Source organism: Erinaceus europaeus, chromosome 20 (genome assembly GCF_950295315.1).
Source record: "Erinaceus europaeus chromosome 20, mEriEur2.1, whole genome shotgun sequence".
NCBI classification, from domain to species: Eukaryota; Metazoa; Chordata; class Mammalia; order Eulipotyphla; family Erinaceidae; genus Erinaceus; species Erinaceus europaeus.
Genome location: NC_080181.1, coordinates 9,455,786 through 9,473,639, shown reverse-complemented (window position 1 = coordinate 9,473,639; position 17,854 = coordinate 9,455,786). Strand labels below are relative to the sequence as shown.

Sequence of the window (17,854 nt, the reverse complement as noted above, 5' to 3'; positions counted from 1 at the left end):
CTGGGCTGGAGATGACAGTGGGGGCAAACAACATAGGTCAGGGGGCCCTGACCTGGGGGTCTCTGCACCCCTCAGCTCTGGGCACTCCTGTTCCCCTAAGGCTGGCACCTACATCTCCCCCCCACACACCTCCCTGCCTCCCCTACATCCCCCAGGCCTCAGCACTCACTGGGGGCTAATGCAAGAGCATTACGCTAATTAGTTATTCATTTAATTTAACTTCACATTTGGTCTCAATTAGCTTAAAGTGTTCTTCCTTATAGATGCTACAATAGCACTTGTAATTAAAAAGCAATAACTCTTTGCATTTCTCCTTTAGCGACCCCACTGGGAGGCAGGGAGGGAGACTCCTGGTGCTTGTCAGCACTCTGCAGCTCCCCCAGCTGCAGATGTGATGGGGAGAGGGGTCAGGTGTAGCCCCAGAACAGGATTCAGCTGGAGGGGCAGTGGTGCTGCAGGTCTGGGGCTGGGGGACACAGGGGCCTGGAGGTGGAGGGAGATGAACCATTGTCCTGGTCTAGCAGAATGATGCTCTCGGCCCCAGCAAGAGCCCCAAACCTGTGTTCCTCACATGAAGGGTGGAGACTCTGCTGATGATAGATAGTAAGGGCTGTGGGGTACCCTGATGACACGAATCCCAATGCTCCTTTTAAATCCAAGAGGTGGCAAGTGGGTGTGGCTGCTAGTGGAGACACAGGAAGGGTGCCTGTCGGCCATGGAAGGAGAAAGCTTCTAGAAACTAGAAAAGGCAAGGCACAGATCTACCCTAGAACCTCCTAGGCCTTGATCTTATCTTCATGAAAGCCCTTGCCAACTTCTGACCTCTTGGACTAGAAGATAATAAATCTGTATGGTTCAAAACCACCTGGTTTGTGGTAATTGGTTGTAGCAATGGTAGGAAGAGTTTCTCCTTGTGAACTAGTAGTTGGGTGCTGGGAAGCTGAAGGCTGAAGGAGGGTGGAGGGGAAGGGTGTGTGGCATTGAGGAACAGCTCAGGAGTGCTGAGTGAATGCTGGACCCCATACTGTGCTTGCCTTTATGCCACCACCCATGATGCCCTGGGAGCCAGCAGTGTGGAACTCCTGATTCTGCCTGCAGGGCTGGGCTCTGATTTCGATCCTGCCTGTAATTTCTTAGGCCTTAGGAAGTTAAGACAAAAAGGGCCTAACTTACTAAGAGTGGGAGTTGTGTTGGAAACACAACCTTCATGACCTGCTTGGGCAGGGAGCAAGAGACACCAGCTTTGTGGGCATATGGCTTTGGTTCTTTCCTTGGTGTCTCTGAGAAATAACCTAAGTATCCAGCTTTACAAGAGCACAGCCAAGGGCTGGCTTGGGTGTGTGCTCTTAAAGCCCAGTCCATGAGTCGCTCCTTTGTTCAGGGTTTCTGAGCAGGGAGACCAGAGACCTGCCAAAACACAGGTTGATCAGCGAGCTTGCTCTGAGGCCAGGTAGCCTTTAACTGCCTTGCCCCAAACACCTGGCCAAGCCAGAACTTGGATTTTCCACTACCTCAGCTGCTTCTGCACTCACTCCTGGCCTTAGTCCTTCCCCATTTTTTTTAACCTTATGGGACAACATCATTTAAATGAAATAGTTAAGAGCTCAGACTGGAGCCAGACTGCCTGACTTCAGAGTCTGCCTCCAGTCTACCCGGTTCACCTCCTACTTCCTGTCCCATCTGTGTGATGGAGTAGACAGTGTGCTGCCCCACAGTGTGCTGCCCAGGTTCTCACACAGGGGCACTGTCAAGCTCTGAGATCACTGGCCAGCATGTGTCTGCTACATAAGCTAAATGTTGTGATTTCAGCGCTAGGAATAGGATGTTTACAGTGCTGAGATGGAACTACAACACCCCTTTCAATCCTGAATGTTTATGTCCCTGTGGGGATGACCAGCTTTTTCCAGGTTCTTATCCCATGGTTCCCCATATGCTGCCAAGTAACAGCAGCCTAATACTTCAAGGTTTGGCCAACAAGTTAGGACAGGATGTTTGCTAATCTAGTGTAAATGCTCATTAGGACTTCTTGAATTTTTTTACCTTTTTCTGAATATAAGGAACTGAGGGGTTCAAATAATTAAGACAGAGCATTAAGCAATATAAATAAGAACATGTATGAAAGCCCAAAATGCCTTTTTAAATTGTCGCTGCTGAGGCTTGGTGCCTGCGGAACGAATCCATCATTCCTGAGAGTCATTTTCTTTCTCCCTCCCTTCCTTCATTTCTTTCTCTCTCCTTTTCTCCTTCTTTTCTTCTCCTTTCCCACTCTTCCTTTGATAGAGACAGGAATTCAAAGGGAAAGGGGTAGATAGGCACCTGTAGCACTGCTTCACTACTTCTGAGGCTTCCCCTCTACAGGTTCAAGCCCCCAGCCTTGCACATGGCAATTAATGTATGTTATCTACTAGGTGCACCACTACCTGCTCCCCACCAAAAAAAAAAAAAATTTTTTTTTTTTGCCTCCAGGGTTATTGCTGGGGCTCAGTGCCTGCACTACGAATCCACTGCTACTGGAGGCAATTTTTTCCCCTTTTGTTGCCCTTGTTGTTTATCATTGTTGTTACTTTTGTTGTTGTTACTGCTGTCATTGTTGTTGGACAGGACAGAAAGAAATTGAGAGAGGAGGGGAAGACAGAGAGAGGGGAGAGAAAGATAGACACCTGCAGACCTGCTTCACTTGTGAAGCAACCCCTCCTGCAGCTGGAGAACCAGGGGCTCAAACCAGGATCTTAAGCTGGTCCTTGCACTTAGCGCCATGTGCACTTAACCCACTGCACTACCACCACCCCCCCAAGAAAAGGATTTTAAAGCCAACTGAAAAAGAAATGTCAGTAATTTTGATGTTGGGCTTGAGCCCTGCTACTAACCAGCTGTAGAACTTCAAATGCCCTTGTCTCTCTGCCTGTTTTCCATCTGTAAAACTGCTGCAGTGGGCTTTAGGTCACATCAGACAGAAGTCAAAGTGAAACACAAATACTTCCACCTGCAGAAGCCATGGCAGGCTGACAAAAATGTCTGTGTCTTAACGAACAGCATAAGAAACGGATTACTTTATGTTAGAACAAAAAGGCACCAAAAAGTAATTTGGATGCTGTAACTCTAGGAACAGTCAGGAGGATGACAGATACACCTCAGAGCCCACTTCTGGGCTGGTTTGCCCCTTCCTACCAGGGTTGAGTGAAAGCAGTGTGTTGTGTGTATTAATGAATAGCTGTGTGGCCCCTGGTACCTGAACATGGGCATAATTCTGGTGAATCTTTAGATTAAATACATGATACAGTGCATTGGTAAAGAATATCAGTTTACTTCCATTTTTACAAATAAGACATTAAAGGATCTTGTCAAAAAACAATACCTGATGGTTTGTCAGCTTGACTTCTGAAACGCTAATGCAGCACCACCTGGTGGATCAAATGGATATCTCCATCTGGGAGCTGGGTTGTGTCCTGCTAATTTAGTTTGTTGAAGGGTGGAGTTGTGTGTACAGACTAGAGGTTTTCCTCTTAGAAGGCCATGAGTAGGTAGTTGGGTGGTGGTGCAGTGGGTTAGGCGCATGTTACATAAAGCACAAGGACCGGCTTAAGGATCCTGGTTCGAGCCCCCGGTTCCCCACTTGCAGGGGAGTTGCTTCACAGGTGGTGAAGCAGGTCTGAAGGTGTCTGTCTTTCTTTCCCCCTCTCTGTCTTCCCCTCCTCTCTCCATTTCTCTCTGTCCTACCCAACAACAACAACATCAATAACTATAACAATAATAACTACAACAACAATAAAAAAAAACAAGGGCAACAAAAGGGAAAGTAAATAAAGAAAAAAGAAAAAAAATTTTAAAAAGAAGGCCATGAATATGTGGGGTACTATGTCTTTGATAATAGGGGCACCCCAAGGAGAAAACTCAGTGAGACTCATTCTGTGTCCTTTTTGCCTTTGACCTCTAACCTGTATTCTATGACATTTTAGTTTTGACATAATTGTTTTGAATATGCAGACAGAAATGATCAACAGTCTCTTCACCATAGCTGAAAATGACTGGCTTGGGGTCTATAAAGATAGAACTGAAATGCATTTTGCACAGTGATCAGCCCTTAACACACAAACCTATCATTTACATCTGTGTAGAATAGGGGGGGAGTGAGGGCCCGGGCAGTGGTGCAGTGGGTTAAGCGCACATGGTGCAAAGCTCAAGGACCAGCACAAGGATCCTGGCTCCCCACCTGCAGGGGGGTGGCTTCAGAAGCAGTGAAGCAGGTCTGCAGGTGTCTATCTTTTACTCTCCCCCTCTCTGTCTTCCCCTCCTCTCTTGATTTCTCTCTGCCCTATCCAACAACAATGACAGCAATACAACAACAATAAGAAGAACAACAAGGGCAACAAAAGGGGGAAAATGGCCTCCAGGAGCAGTGGATTCATGGTGCAGGCACTGAGCCCCAGCAATAACCCTGAAGGCAAAAGAAAAAGAAAAAAAAAGAAAGTAAAAAGAAGAAGAAAAGAGAATAAAAGAAAAGGGGGGATAGATGGTTCACCTAAGGGGGAACCTGCTTTGCCATGTGTATGGCCCCCACCACACTGGCGGTAGCTTTGGTTCTGTGGTGTCTCCCTCTTTCTCTGTGGCTCTCTCACTATGTGAAAGTCTGCCCAGAGTGGCAAAACTCTAATAAGGAGAGAGAAATAAATTTAGGTAGTGCTGGTACCTGGGTGGGGATTTGGATTTCCATCTTCACACATTTTTCTCCCAGTAGACACTCACCTGGAGTTGCAGAGCTATTATCCATTTTTGTTGGGAAATAAGAAAGATGGACTTAAAGATGGACTTAAGAAAGAAAGGAACTTCCTGGAGCTTTCCCAGATGTGCTTTTTCAGCAAGTCTCTCAGGAGAAGGTGACAAATGGCAGCTATATTTGTGAGGAGTTGCATTCTACTTGGGCTCACTGCTGACTCCCAGCTCATCTCACTTCCTGCAGCATAAAAACGTTCTGTTTTCCTTCCTCCAATCTGCTGGGAAGGGTGTTTCTTCATACTTGTGGGTCCCAGGCCAGGTTAAGAAACTATATCCTGTGGTCCGGGAGGTCCACGAGTTCCTGAGTTCAATCTCCAGCAGCACATGTCTGGTTCTTTCTCTCTCTTCCTATCTTTTTCTAAATAAATAAAATCTTAAAAAAAAAAAATACACAACTATATCCTTTGAAACACTTTTTTTTTCTTTTTCCCCAAAGCTTTATCTGGACTTTCTCCCGGACTGAATGAGACGGAGCCAGGTCCAGAGTAGGATAGCTAAGCTGGTGTGCAGCAGCCTGACTCTCAGAAGTCATCGTTTCTCTCTTCTTTTCCTTGCAAGTGCCCCACTCCCACTGTGGAGTGACAGAACTCAGACCTTTTCCACACTAATAGGACCAAGGAAACATGGCCCTCATTTTCTCAAGCTCTCACAGCTTCACAAAACTGTGTTTTTATTTCTAGGCAGATCCTGGAGTTGGCCACATCTGGGAGTATGTCTATGCTGTGAATTTTGAGCAAGTTAATTAATCTCTTTCAGTCTTCCCCCCCCTACTTTGAAACAGAGGTGATAATAGATTGTAAAAATTAAATTTCAGAATGAACTGAAAATGTATGGGAGGAACTGATGTGCTACTGGGAGAGAGCAGATACTCTGTGCTTTCCACATTTGTTTTCAGGTTCTTGGTTTTAAGCCTGAAGATACTTCTTAAAATAGCTCTAGGGAGGCAGGCTGAAATTTCCAAAGTGGAACCAGCCCAGAGCTCCTCCAGACTTTACTGGAACTGGACTCTCAGAGAGTATGGATTCTGTCTGATCCTGGGGATGTACACAGCTGTACAAGCTTAGGAGGAAGGGCTACAAAGACAAAAAACACCCCAAAAAGAGTTTTATGTGTTAAATAAAGCACACAAAGGTCACTAAATCCTGTAAAAAGAATCCATAGTTACATAGAAGCAAGATAAATAATCAGCATTACCATGTCCTTCCTCCAATCCTCAAGTAAACCTGAAATACAGAAATACTAGATTCAGAATGCTGTGGCTGAGAGTCCAATGTGAAAGCGGGTCTTTGACTGTTTTATGTCGCTCTGCTAGAGCAGAGGGAAGAAAACCCCCCCTTCATTGAGTTTTGTAGATAGATATGCACAGAGTCATCAGTACCAATATCTGGACAAATCTTCCAACTCATCTCATCATAATAACATTTGAAATTTGATCCTGACTTTGTACTTAAGAAGTCTGCGTCTTATCAAAAAGGACCACATTCTTCCATTTTTCTGACAGCAGAGTCCGTGTGCTCCTTATCCCCAGACCCACTTCCAGCATCTTGATGGAAAGCCTACTCTGAGCAGATCATGGTTACTATTCCCTGTCAGAACAGGTGAAGTGGACTTTGGAAGCTTGTGTCTGGAAGCCAGGCCTCTGGGATTTTCTTAGCAATGTTCAGATCAGACTTGCTCTCAAGGCATGAGGGCTGTGAAAAGAAGACTGGACACAGAGTCTGTCTGCCCATCAAGGACATCAAAGTGATGTCCAAAGAGAAGATAGGGCTTGGTTTTCTCTAGTAGTACTCAGGACCGCAGTGGTTTGGCATAGATGGGCTCCAGGATGTGGTGAATTAGAACCAAAAAGAGACCTCCAAGGAAGACAGCAGTGAGGAGAGCCAACAAGACATAGCGGCCAATGAAAAATGTATCCACAGTCTAGAAAAAGAAACATAAAAAAAAATGCAGTTACTACCACCTCAGTGCCTAGGCTGTGTCTTGTGGAAATATTTGACAAAAGGGCCCAGAATTTGCTCAGACATGTAACTTTTCATAACATTCCATCAGTGGTTAAGCAAGCCTTTCCTAAGTCCCTGAGACAGACAGATATACAAGATAAAGGATTACAGAAGCAGAGATTTAGAAAGTTCATAAATACTCTGAAGACCTTGAAAGAGTTCTCTCCTGTTCTGTAATGTGTTTCTAAAAGACTTCATGAGAAGCTTCCTTGCTTGGTCTGAGGCTTGTTTGTGTTGTGTTAACTTTTGAATATGACATAAAAGTATGCTTAAGATAGTATAATAGACAACCAATTACCCAAATTCAAGTACCAAATCAACATACTACCTATCCAGGAGGTTGGGTTTTGTTTTGTTTGTTTGTTTTTTCAAAATGGAAAGATGACACCTTCAAACTCTCATCAGAATGAGAGTTCTGGATCTTAGTATAGGTAGCCCAGCACTAGCTCAGGGAGTCAGTTGGCTGCTCTGAGGCCCTGTCCTGAGGCTACAGGTTTTTGCTGACAAACACCTATAACAGGAGTTGAGTCTACTCACTCATCTACTCTTCACTGCCACTGCTCTATTCTCCACAGATCTCAGTGGTGCTGTTTTCCACATGGGCAGAAAAAAGCAATTTCATCTACAGATCTTAAGGGGGACAGCAACAATTCAAGTTTCTAGAAGCTTTGGAAATGCAGTTCCTAAAAGAGAATCCAAAATCCCTTAAAGGTGACTGTGAAGGAATAATAGCCCTTATGTGGCCACACCCTCATCTTCAGAAACACTGAGGATATTAGATTATGTGGCAAAGGATGGAGTCAGGGCAGCTAACCAAGTGACCCTACAATAGGGAAGTGCACCAGATTACCTAGGCCAGGTGCCCCAAGGTAATCAAGAGGGTCCTTGGAAGTGGAAGTAAGGAGGCAAGAGAGAACCAGAGGGAATGTGAGGACAAAGAGGGAGCAAAGATATGCCACCTGCTGGCTCTGACCTTTGAACCAGGGCTTCACAGTCATGGTGGCCTCTGGAAATTGGGAAGATCCATGAAGCAGCTCCCTGACAGAAGCTCTGGAGAGGAGCACACATTACCTACCAAGCCCTTGCTTTCATCTCTGGGACTTCTCACGCTCTGTCCTGTAAGCTGCAAGCTGCTAGATTTGCAAGCATTTGTTATAGCAGCAAGAAGAAACTCATACGAGATAAACAGAGCACCTGTCAAGTCCAAGTGCTACTGTGATGGCAAGGATCCAAGTCTAGGTGTTGCTGTGATGGCAAGGTTCCCAAGACATGGGGAAGAAAAGGGTTACTCCAGAGATTATCCCCAACAGCCAACTTACAACAAAGGTCAGTTTGATAAAACAGCTGGAACATCTCTTTGACCTTGGTTCCAGTACTGAACAAGTCTCTCGTGGGCTACATGTTTGCTCGTTCGACATGTTTCACTTTTTAATTAGCCAATTAGCAGGCCTTGGGTGCAGGAGGCCCAGGCCATGTATTATTGATACGGTATTGAGCTAGGCTGCTGCAGGGCTGGCTTGCAAAACCTGCAGACAAGAATGCCGATTTTGCTGGCCATGCTGAGCGAACACATTTTGCTCAAATTCTAGCCTTCCCTCTTGGGTCTCAAACTCAGGAGAGAATGAGAGAAAGAGAGAGGGATTGACTTCAAAAACACTGCTTGTTCTGTGTCCTTCTGATATTAACATCTGTAGCAATCCAGAAATAAAAGCAGCCTTCTTCACTCTTCCCCTGGGAGACAGGGCAGTGGAGGTGGAAATTCACCCTCTGGCTCACACAGGAGCTATGGGACCACTGAGTGATTCTCAAATGCTGGCAAAAACCTGGCCTGTATGGAAACCCTTCTTGTGTGGTATGTAGTATTTCCTGGGGGATTTTCCTAGGGCCCTTTATCCATGGTTGGCCCTAGAAAGAGATGGACTGTGTGCTGGATTCAGTTCAGAATCCATATAGTCCTTTGTGTTCTAGTCCATGTCAGAGTCACCACTGAGCTCACTGTGATGGTCGTTAGTGTACTGCAGGGTCTCTTAACAGTGAAGGCTTTGCAGACAGACCTCAGGTTGAGCTTGAACCCTTGCTCAGCTTCTTCCTACCTATGTATGACCTTGTACAGGAGACTGTCACTTCTCACAGTCTCAGTGTCCTTACCTATAGACAGGGTAGTCAGATACTACTTCACCCCACTTGGGGTCATCCCAAGGATTAAATGAGGCAATGAAAACAGTGTGTTTAGCACAGGACCTCAGAAATTGTTAGCAGTTAGTATTCACACAGCTTTAAACATTTAAATGGAGGAGGAGAGGAAAAAGCTGCCAAGCAGGTCAAAGAAGTCAGTCCCTTCACGAGATTGCTGGGATCTGAGCTCAGATGTGCATGTGGAAGCCATGATGTGCATGTGGAAGCCATGATGTGCATGTGGAATCATAAAAATACTGAGTGGTGGGCACTTAAGAGACAGACTTTCATAGAAATGGGCCTGAGACCTGAGGGCTCCCAGAAGGCTGTGAGCTCTGGAGCCATTGCTCCCTGACTTCTGCTTTCCTCACTGCTCTTCTCCAAGGATATGATTCTCTCACACCATAAGTTCAACCACAGGGGCATGGAAAAGCATGAGCTCATACTCCACACCAGGAGTGGGAACCCTTTCATTTCAAGACCAAGCCTGTTCTATGTCTAACCCATTTCTCTTTCAACCCCCCTCCCCTCCCCACCCTGTGAAGCAAGATGACTTTTGTACACACTGTTCATCAACTGGATGCAAATAAGAGATAAGGTCATGTCATGAAAATACATCCAGGGGGCTGCAAGTGGTGCCCCATGAGTGGAGGGACAGGGGAACAAACCTGCCCAGTCTACCTGTGTTTCAACTCCACTATTCTAACCATTCTGACCAGGTTGATGCTGGGAACCTGGCAGGGAAGGAAGGGAGAAGGACAAGAGTGACAGCTCAGGAGGAAAATAGAAGCCACACCTGTACCTTTGTTTCCACCTCTGGGGCTGGGGAGTCACTGGCTCGAGGAAAGAGCAGCAGAACGACAGTGATGATCAGAGCTCCAAGGACCACAAAAAGCACCGAGAATCTGAGTGAGAGAACAGAGTTAACAGCACCACTCAGTTTCCTCTCTCACCAGCCAGCCCACAGGCTTTTGTGTGTCATTCACTCTTCCCCAAGCCCCTCTTCATTGAGGTCCCAGCTGGATGCATCCTCCTTTATTCCTGATATTTCCTGATTCCTTCCTTCCTTTCTTTCTTTTTTTCTTTACTGGATAGAGACAGAGAGAATTTGAGAGAGAAGGGAGAGATAGAGAGGGGGAAAGAGAAACACCCGCAGCTCTGCTTCACCACTTATGAAACTTCCTCCTAGTAGATGAGGACCAGGGGCTGGAACCCAGGTCCTTGTACATTGTAACATGTGCAGTCAACTGGGTGTGCCACTACCCAGCCTCAAATTCCTAATTCCTAACAATGGAAAGTAGTATTTCTTGCTTTGGCCTCTGTGTAGTCGAAATCATGGAAAATCAAAGCCCACCCCCACCCCCACACATACTTCTGGTTTTCATTTCAGACCAGAATCTTCTGGTAGACTGCATAAATCACTGCATAATCCCTACACCGTCTGGCCAGAGATGCAACTCTCTCATGTCCCAGAGTCAGCCAGAGCCTGATTGGTCTGCAACTGTAACCCACCTTCCCCCTCCCTATGCCCAGGTCCACACTGAGCAGTTGTCCTAAATCAGGACACACACACACACACACACACACACACACACACCAAGAACAGTGTGAAAGCAGGTTCTTCTCATCTCTTCTGGCCCCTATCTACAGTGAGAGTGAAGATGTCACATCCCACCTCCTCCCACCACTGTCAGAACTGAAGTAACACCCCTGGTGCAGGGATAAGAGGCCGAACTGCCACTCCATTCAAACTGCCAGCAATCGCAAACCTGGGCTTTGGAGGTCTGAATGCTGAGGAGCATCAGCAGTTTGGCTTTTCAGTGCTTGTCCCTGCACCCCTGTGCTGGTGAAGTTCCTTCCTAGCTGGCTGTCCCCAGGCTCTTACCTGACTGTCCCAGAGGCCCTGGAGAGCAGCGCACACAGCAGCACCACTGACACCCAGAGCAGTGCCAGGATGAACACGCCGGCACCCACGCCCAGCACTGTGCCCCCCATCTGTGCTGGCAGTGGGGAAGGGACCTTCGTGCTCACAAGTCTGCAAGGTGTTCAAACACAAAGTGGAAGTCTGAGTTCAAAGGCAGGGACAGGTCTTCACCAAATAAGTTGCTTCCTCCTGCCTTTCTTCACCCTGGTGGTTTTAGTCTCACCACCATGAGCATCTGTGTTCTGTTGTGAGGGGCAGAGCTAACAAGGGCAGAACTCGGAAATCCTCTATAAAGCACAACACAAAGTGCCTAACACACAGTGTGTTGAAAGCACAAAAGGACACCTGGGAGTGCCATCAACAGAATTTCAGAGCCCAGGTAAGAAGTGGCAGTGGGGAGCTGAGTGAGCCCAGGGTCAGGGCTTCAGCTGCAGGCGGAGCCTCAAGTCCTCTGTGGATAGTGCAACCTTGCTCCAGAAAACGAGCTGACAGGGTTCACCTGCTTTGAAATCAGGACTTGAATCTTTGCTGCTGACTTAGTTGTAAAGAAAGCTGGGGACTGGGGGAGACAGCATAATGGTTATGCAGTCAGACTCTCATGCCTGAGGAATCTAAAGCACAGACTCAAAATACATTAAGCCAAAGTTGAGAGAATCACTGTGAGCCAAGGACAAACCCACAAATGTGGTAGGAGACTGCAACATACCTCTAGCAGAAACTGATATATCCAACAGATATGTAACAAAAAGCCAGCACCTGGGGAAGGAGCTATATGAGTGGCCAATATGTTAAGATGAGCTCAATTTTATTAGCCATCAGGAAATTGGTCATGAGAACCAAAATGTAGTGGCTACAATAAAGCCACACGCAACACTATGTGTTGACAGGGATGTGGGATGGCTCAGATACTGCTGGGGTGGTGGGGGTGTGTGAACTGTTCCAGTTACTATTTGGCAGGATCTAATGAAGCTGAACACGTGTCCTTGAGACTCAGTGCTTCAACTGCTGGCTGCATTCTCACCAGAAATGCACATACAGGTTCACTGAAAGACAGGTGCAAACTTTACTATAAATGTATCTTAAATAGAGCTTGAGGTCACCCAGAGAGCCATCAATGGAATGGATAAGGGTGAGACATGATCTATGTGTTCATATAGTGAAACAGTAAAAGCAGCAAAGGTGAACAAGCTACACTATGCCCAGTAGTGTGGGTGCATTTTACAACTACTGAGAGAGAGAAGCAAGGCACAAACATGCTCATGTCGTACAATTCCACACTTATTCAACATTCATAGGTCAAACTACCTTGGGATTAAAATCAGGAGTGTGGGGGCCTACTAGTGCAGTGGGGGAAAGGCAGGAAGGGGACTCTGGCCAGCTTTCTTACTGAAATTTTGTTTCTTGGTTTGGATGTTGGAAACATTGTTTTGTTATTTTTATTAAACTGTATGTAGCTATACACTTCTGATTTCTATAGTTTTCTGGATGTGTTATACACCACTAAAAAGTTTAAAGAAAGAGAGTAGAGACATTATCCAAATGGATTCTGATGAAAACAGCATAAAAATCCTTGCGTGAGATAATGAGATGGGGTGGATTTCTGAACAGTATCTGCATATCTGACGATATTAGGAAATTGCTGTTAATTTTCTAGTGAAAAATGTGATTGCTGTTTTTATAACATGATAGTAGTGGTTGTGTTGCTAATAGATTATTTATGACATACATATATACATACATAGACACAACACAGATAGCAGAAAATGAAATCCAGAACTTCCAAAGTTACCTGGGAGCAGAAGAGCTGCCATGAAACTAGACTGAGACTCATTGGTGTTGACTGGTGAGCACATGAGCTCTTGCTATAATCTCTTCCATGCTTCTGAATATATCTCAAACTCTCACAATAAAAGGATATGTGTATACATATGCATAAGTAGGGAGAGATTCAACAAAAGATGTATAAGATTTTTGACTCCCTGCAGGGGGAGTCGCTTCATAGGTGATGAAGCAGGTCTGCAGGTGTCTGTCTTTCTCTTCCCCCTCTCTGTCTTCCCCTCTTCTCTCAATTTCTCTCTGTCCTATCTAACAACAACAGCAGCAATAACAACAATAAAAAAATGGAAAAAATGGCCTCTGGGAGCAGTGGATTTGTAGTGCAGGCACCTAGCCCCAGCATTAACACTGGAGGCTAACAACAAACAAAACAAACAAAAACTTACTCTCCTTGTTACCAGTGGCTACAAGATACATTATAAAACCAAGGTATCTCAAACAGTATGATAGTGACATGAAGACACATGGTCCAGCAGAATAAAATTGCCAGAAGTAGCCCCATGTACTTATGAGAACTTTGCATGGGGCAGAATTGTTTTTAGGACTCTGGGTAAAGGATTTAATAGATGTTATTAGGGCATATTATTATCCAATAAAAAAACTATTAAGCTAGATTGTTACTTTATGTCATACACAGAAGCTAATTTAAAATGGAAAGTAATTCATAATAAAACAACATACGCTTAAATATACAAGTGTTCAGGCTGACTATACCAGAATACATAATAAAGTACAGCAGTCAGATGCTTGTACCTAAACTTAGAACCATGATGAATGCAGGAGCTACGAAAGTGGGATGGTGCAGGTGTGGTGTACGGCAGCTCAAATACCACGAGCTGGGCTGCCTTCGGGTACAGGAATTTTTAGACTGATGAACAATTCTTGCTAAGTTCCAAATCATAAACAAGTATGATTTCCCCTTGATTTACACTGGAGTTGCGTTCCTGGAAATTTTACTATATTAAACTGTGCCAAAAATACATTATATCTCTACCAAAAATAGAGTTGGGTTCTAGGCCTAGATTACACATGAATATTCTGTGTGGCACTCAAAAGTTCTATCAGATGCAGGACAACTCCTCACCATGTAGAACCTCTGGGTCCCCTGCCCAACTCTAACCCCAACAGTGTCTCCAAAGTTACAAGAATAACATATATGCTCTCATGGATTTCAGAAGGACCAAGTAGGCTGTACTATCCAACTTAGAAAAACACTGTTCTAGAAAAACAATTGCATAATGAGACATGTATATGAATATTCTTTGCAGCTTTGCTCAAAATAGCAAAACACCTTGTTTAAAAAAAAGACTTTAAAAAGCCCATCAATGAGGGAATGGACACAATATCATATACTCATAATAAACACAAGATAAATGTACTTGGCCTATCTATACTGACATGAATTTATCTCAAAAAGAATGGTGCGTGATAAAAGCTAGTTGCAAAATGAAGCTTATAGTATGATACAAGTCAGTTTTTGCTTTAAAAACCTAGGGTTTTTTGTTTTTTTTTTTTTTTGACTCCAGGGTATTGCTAGGGTGTGGTGCCTGCACTACAAATCTACTGCTTCTGGAGGCCATTTTTTTCTCATTGTTGTTGCTGTTATTATTGTTGTTGTTACTGTTGTTGAATAGGACAGAGAGAAATTGAGAGAGGAGGGGAAGACAGAGAAGGGAAGAGAAAGATAGACACCTGCAGATGTCTTTACGTCTTGTAAAGCGACCCTCCTGTAGGTGGGGGAAAAGCTAGTATTTAGTTAAAGCCCTATATAGTTGGTCAGGAGTTAGTTTTCCTGGTGAACATACCCCCTTACTAAATTCTGGGGTCAGAGCTTGAGTCCCAGTACATGGGAGCATCAGGGAAAGCATTGGAGGGAGAGGAGCTTTATGGATGATGGAGCAGTGCTATGATGTATCTACTTTTCTCTTCTCTCTTTTCTCACTCTAAAAAATAATGAAAAAAAAAAAAAGGACCAGGAAGACTTCTCAGAAATGGTATCAGACATATGACAGGGTCTGGATTCAATTGCTGAAGTTGGGGGAAAAAAGTCTACATTGTTTATGATTTATCTATATACCACAAAAGCATAAAGACATGGGCTTGAGTGGTACAAAACACTTTCAGAAGAGTAGCACTTCTGGGGAAGGAGGAAGGAGGAAGGGAGCATGGAGTCAGGAAAGAGGAGGAACCTGAAGTAAACCTAGGCACTTGTGGCTAAATGCAAGGGCTAACCAAGCTGGAATGCCACTGATTTTTAAGATAGTTCTGAGATTTTTTAAAATAGTTTTTAATTTTTACAAAAGTAAACGGTGACAGGTGCATATGGGCTGAGAACAGAGATAAGAGACTAGTGACCAATTAGGAGACAGTTGCAGTTCTCCAGGTTAAAAAAAGATGCAGTCATGAACTAAGCCCTTGGTTGTGGAGACTGACAGGATGTAGAGAGATGACTCAGGTAGCCTGAGTGGTTGGCTGAACTGACCGGACTGTCCTCACCAAGACATCTAGTTAAGTCATTTGTTACTGTTTTGGATATAAGATTTGAATCAGCTCTAGATCTAGAATATATCCAACCTCATTGGATATAGAATATATCTCACTCATTGCTGCTGGCAACTAAAGAAGAAACCAAAGTATGAGCAGTCATCTAGGTGTGAAACACCCAGGAGCCTTCCCCTGTGCTCATGCTGGGGTGGGGTGGGGTTTGTCTTTAGAAGAAAGTCTGTGCAAATTCTTTTAGTCTGTGTGCTCTTTACCTGCTGGCTCCTCTCACCTTTGCACTCAGGAGAGGAGGAGGGGAAGGCTCAAGAGAGGGAGGGGGAAGAGCAGGAAGGGGAGGACGAAGGGGGAGATCAGGAGAGGGAGGGGGAGGAGGAGAAGGATGGGGAGGAGCGGGAAGGGGGAGGAGGAGGGGGAGGAGTAGGAGGGGAAGAAGGAGGAGGGGGAGGAGGAGAGGAAGGAGCTGGAGGGGGAGGAGAAGGAGGAGGAGGGGAAGGAGGAGCGGGAGGGGAGGAGGAGGAAGAAGAGAGGGAGGGAGAGGTGCAGGAGGGGGAGTGGGGGGAGGAGCAGGAGGAGGCAGGGGGTGACTGTCACTGGCGGGTGGAGAGCGGCCTCCGGAGTTGGCCTGCCGTCCAGCCAGGTGTGCGCCCTCGGAGGGGGACAGGCCCTGGGCCGGGTACAGAGAGACACCCCGCGGTCCCAGGGCGCTCAGGCCCAGCGTCTGGAGGCAGCAGAAAACAGTGGTTACAGGAATCTACGGCGTTTCTGCAGGGATGCTCCTGCCCCACCCACCTCCTCTGTCCCTTTCTTTCTTTCTTTCTTTCTTTCTTTCTTTCTTTCTTTCTTTCTTTCTTTCTTTCTTTCTCTCTTTCTTTCTTTCTTTTTCTTTCTTTCTCTTTCTTTCTTTCTTCTTTCCTTTCTTTCTTTCTTTCTTCCTTCCTTCCTTTCTCTCTTTCTTTCTTTCTCTCTTTCTTCCTTCCTTTCTTTCTTTTTTCTTCCTTCCTTTTTCTCTTTCTTTCTTCCTTTCTCTCTTTCTTCCTTCCTTTCTCTTTCTTTATTTCTTTCTCTTTCTCTCTCTCTCTCTTTCTTTCTTTCCTTTCTTCCTTTCTCTTTCTTTCTTCCTTCCTTTCTCTTTCTTTCTTTCTTTCTTTCTTTCTTTCTTTCTTTCTTTCTTTCTTTCTTTCTTTCTTTCTTTCTTTCTTTCTTTCTTTCTAGGCCCAGGCCTTCCACACTCCGCGTGGCCTGGGCGCCAACGCCGTGGGTTCCGGCCTCTGCCTTGGCCACGCGGGAAAATGCAAGTCCGCCGAAGCGGGCGACGTCCACGCCACCAAGAGAGGCGGGCTAAGGCCGGGCAGCGGCGGCCCCTCCATCCCGAGGGTGCCCTTCCCCTCAGCCCTGTCCGGACGGTGCCCTCAGTCAGGTGCGCCCCCCAGAGGCCCTGCCCGCACCCCCACTCCTCACCCCCCACCCCAAGTAGCTGGGCCTCTGTCGTCTTTTCTGGGACCCGGCAGGGCGGGTGAAGACTGGACGGCCAGGTGCGAGCGTCCGCTTTCCAAGGAAAACACCCCTTCCCTCTCCGCCACGGGTCTCCCATCCAGATGCGCTGCACGGGTGCCTTCTCCCAGGCCCTTCAACCCCGTGCACAGCCCTTCTCCCTGCTCTGCAGCCGCCCTCACCTTCCTCACTTGCATCACCCCCGATCCCCAAGTCCCCTTTAACCTGGCGCCCCCTCAGCCGGCTCCCCGACTCACACTTCAGTTTCGGGCTTTGTTCAGCTCACTGGGCCGGTGGTTTTCTGAGCACCAATCACAAGTGTCATTTCATCTAGGAGATTCATGATTGGCTAATCAGCATCGCTCTTTTAACGCCCATCTTGAGGTTCATTGGCTGATGCTCTCTGCGGCTCCTGGCAACGCGAAGCTTGGTGGGTGGGTACTTTGTGCTCCGATACGCCCTCTGATTGGTCGCCATCTATCGGCCCTGTCCTCTCCCCGCCCCCTTGTCAATCACACCGTGCCGAGGTAACTCTCCTTACTATTGGATAGTTCAGCCGGAGGGCGGGCTATTGGACGGAAGAGAGGTGTTTCTCCTGGTCGCCGCAGCTGTTACCATGGAGACCGCGCCTCCTCGCCGCAAAGCCGAGAGACTGGGCATCCCCTCCCCTGCGCCCCAAAGTTCAGTGTTTCGGAGTCTGATGGACAGCTCAGTCCTCGACCCAGTGGCTCAAGGGGGCCACAGATTTTGGGGGGTAAGTTAGAGAGGGGCCAGGCCCAGTCATCAAGGGCCCCTCACCGCCCCCTCCGAAGGGCCCCGAGTCTGAAGCACAAGTTCAGTGACCGCGCCGGGTCGTCCTGCGCGCCCGGGCGGCCCGCGTCGTTCTGCTGCCCCCCCTACAGTCCCCGCGGCCCGGGACGCGCGGGGAGCCCGGGCTCGGCAGGTGGAGCGCCCGGAGGCCCCCGAGCGAGGCCGGGCCCGTGCGCCCAAAAGTTGCCTCAGTCGGGCGGCTGGGGAGGCGGGCGGCGCCGGCCGGGAGCAAGGGGACGCGCAAGCCGGGGTTCAGGGGAGCCCCCCTCCGGCGGGTGTTACGAGGCAGAGGGCGGTGGCCCCGCGGGGTCGGGCTCGGCGCGGGAGGCGGGGGTGGGGGGCG

At 46.9% G+C, this 17,854-nt stretch overlaps 1 protein-coding gene across 3 annotated transcripts; it reads right to left on the bottom strand.

Annotated features, from left to right (window-relative positions):
* Nucleotides 1-3,284: 3,284 nt before the first annotated feature.
* TMEM218 (transmembrane protein 218) lies at nt 3,285-17,100 on the bottom strand. 3 transcript variants are annotated; one of them, XM_007520651.3, is made up of 4 exons: nt 16,927-17,100; nt 10,834-10,983; nt 9,751-9,853; nt 3,285-6,693 (listed from the first exon to the last, which is right to left on the bottom strand). In XM_007520651.3, the coding sequence occupies exons 2-4, from the start codon at nt 10,941-10,943 to the stop codon at nt 6,562-6,564; spliced, it is 345 nt and encodes a 114-aa protein (XP_007520713.1). In that variant the 5' UTR covers nt 10,944-10,983; nt 16,927-17,100; the 3' UTR covers nt 3,285-6,561. The 3 variants fall into 3 exon arrangements, with proteins under 3 accessions (XP_007520713.1, XP_016042594.1, XP_060035792.1); XM_016187108.2 differs by having other exon boundaries at nt 16,959-17,100; XM_060179809.1 differs by having other exon boundaries at nt 16,884-16,951.
* Nucleotides 17,101-17,854: the final 754 nt, after the last annotated feature.

Excerpts from the sequence above, each read along its gene's own strand:
- TMEM218 (XM_007520651.3), bottom strand. The coding sequence starts at position 10,943 with ATGGGGGGCACAGTGCTGGGCGTGGGTGCCGGCGTGTTCATCCTGGCA. Across the intron at positions 9,854-10,833 it reads AGGGCCTCTGGGACAGTCAG|ATTCTCGGTGCTTTTTGTGG; the intron begins GTAAGAGCCTGG and ends TCTCTCACTCAG. Across the intron at positions 6,694-9,750 it reads CCCCAGAGGTGGAAACAAAG|ACTGTGGATACATTTTTCAT; the intron begins GTACAGGTGTGG and ends TTCTTTTTCTAG.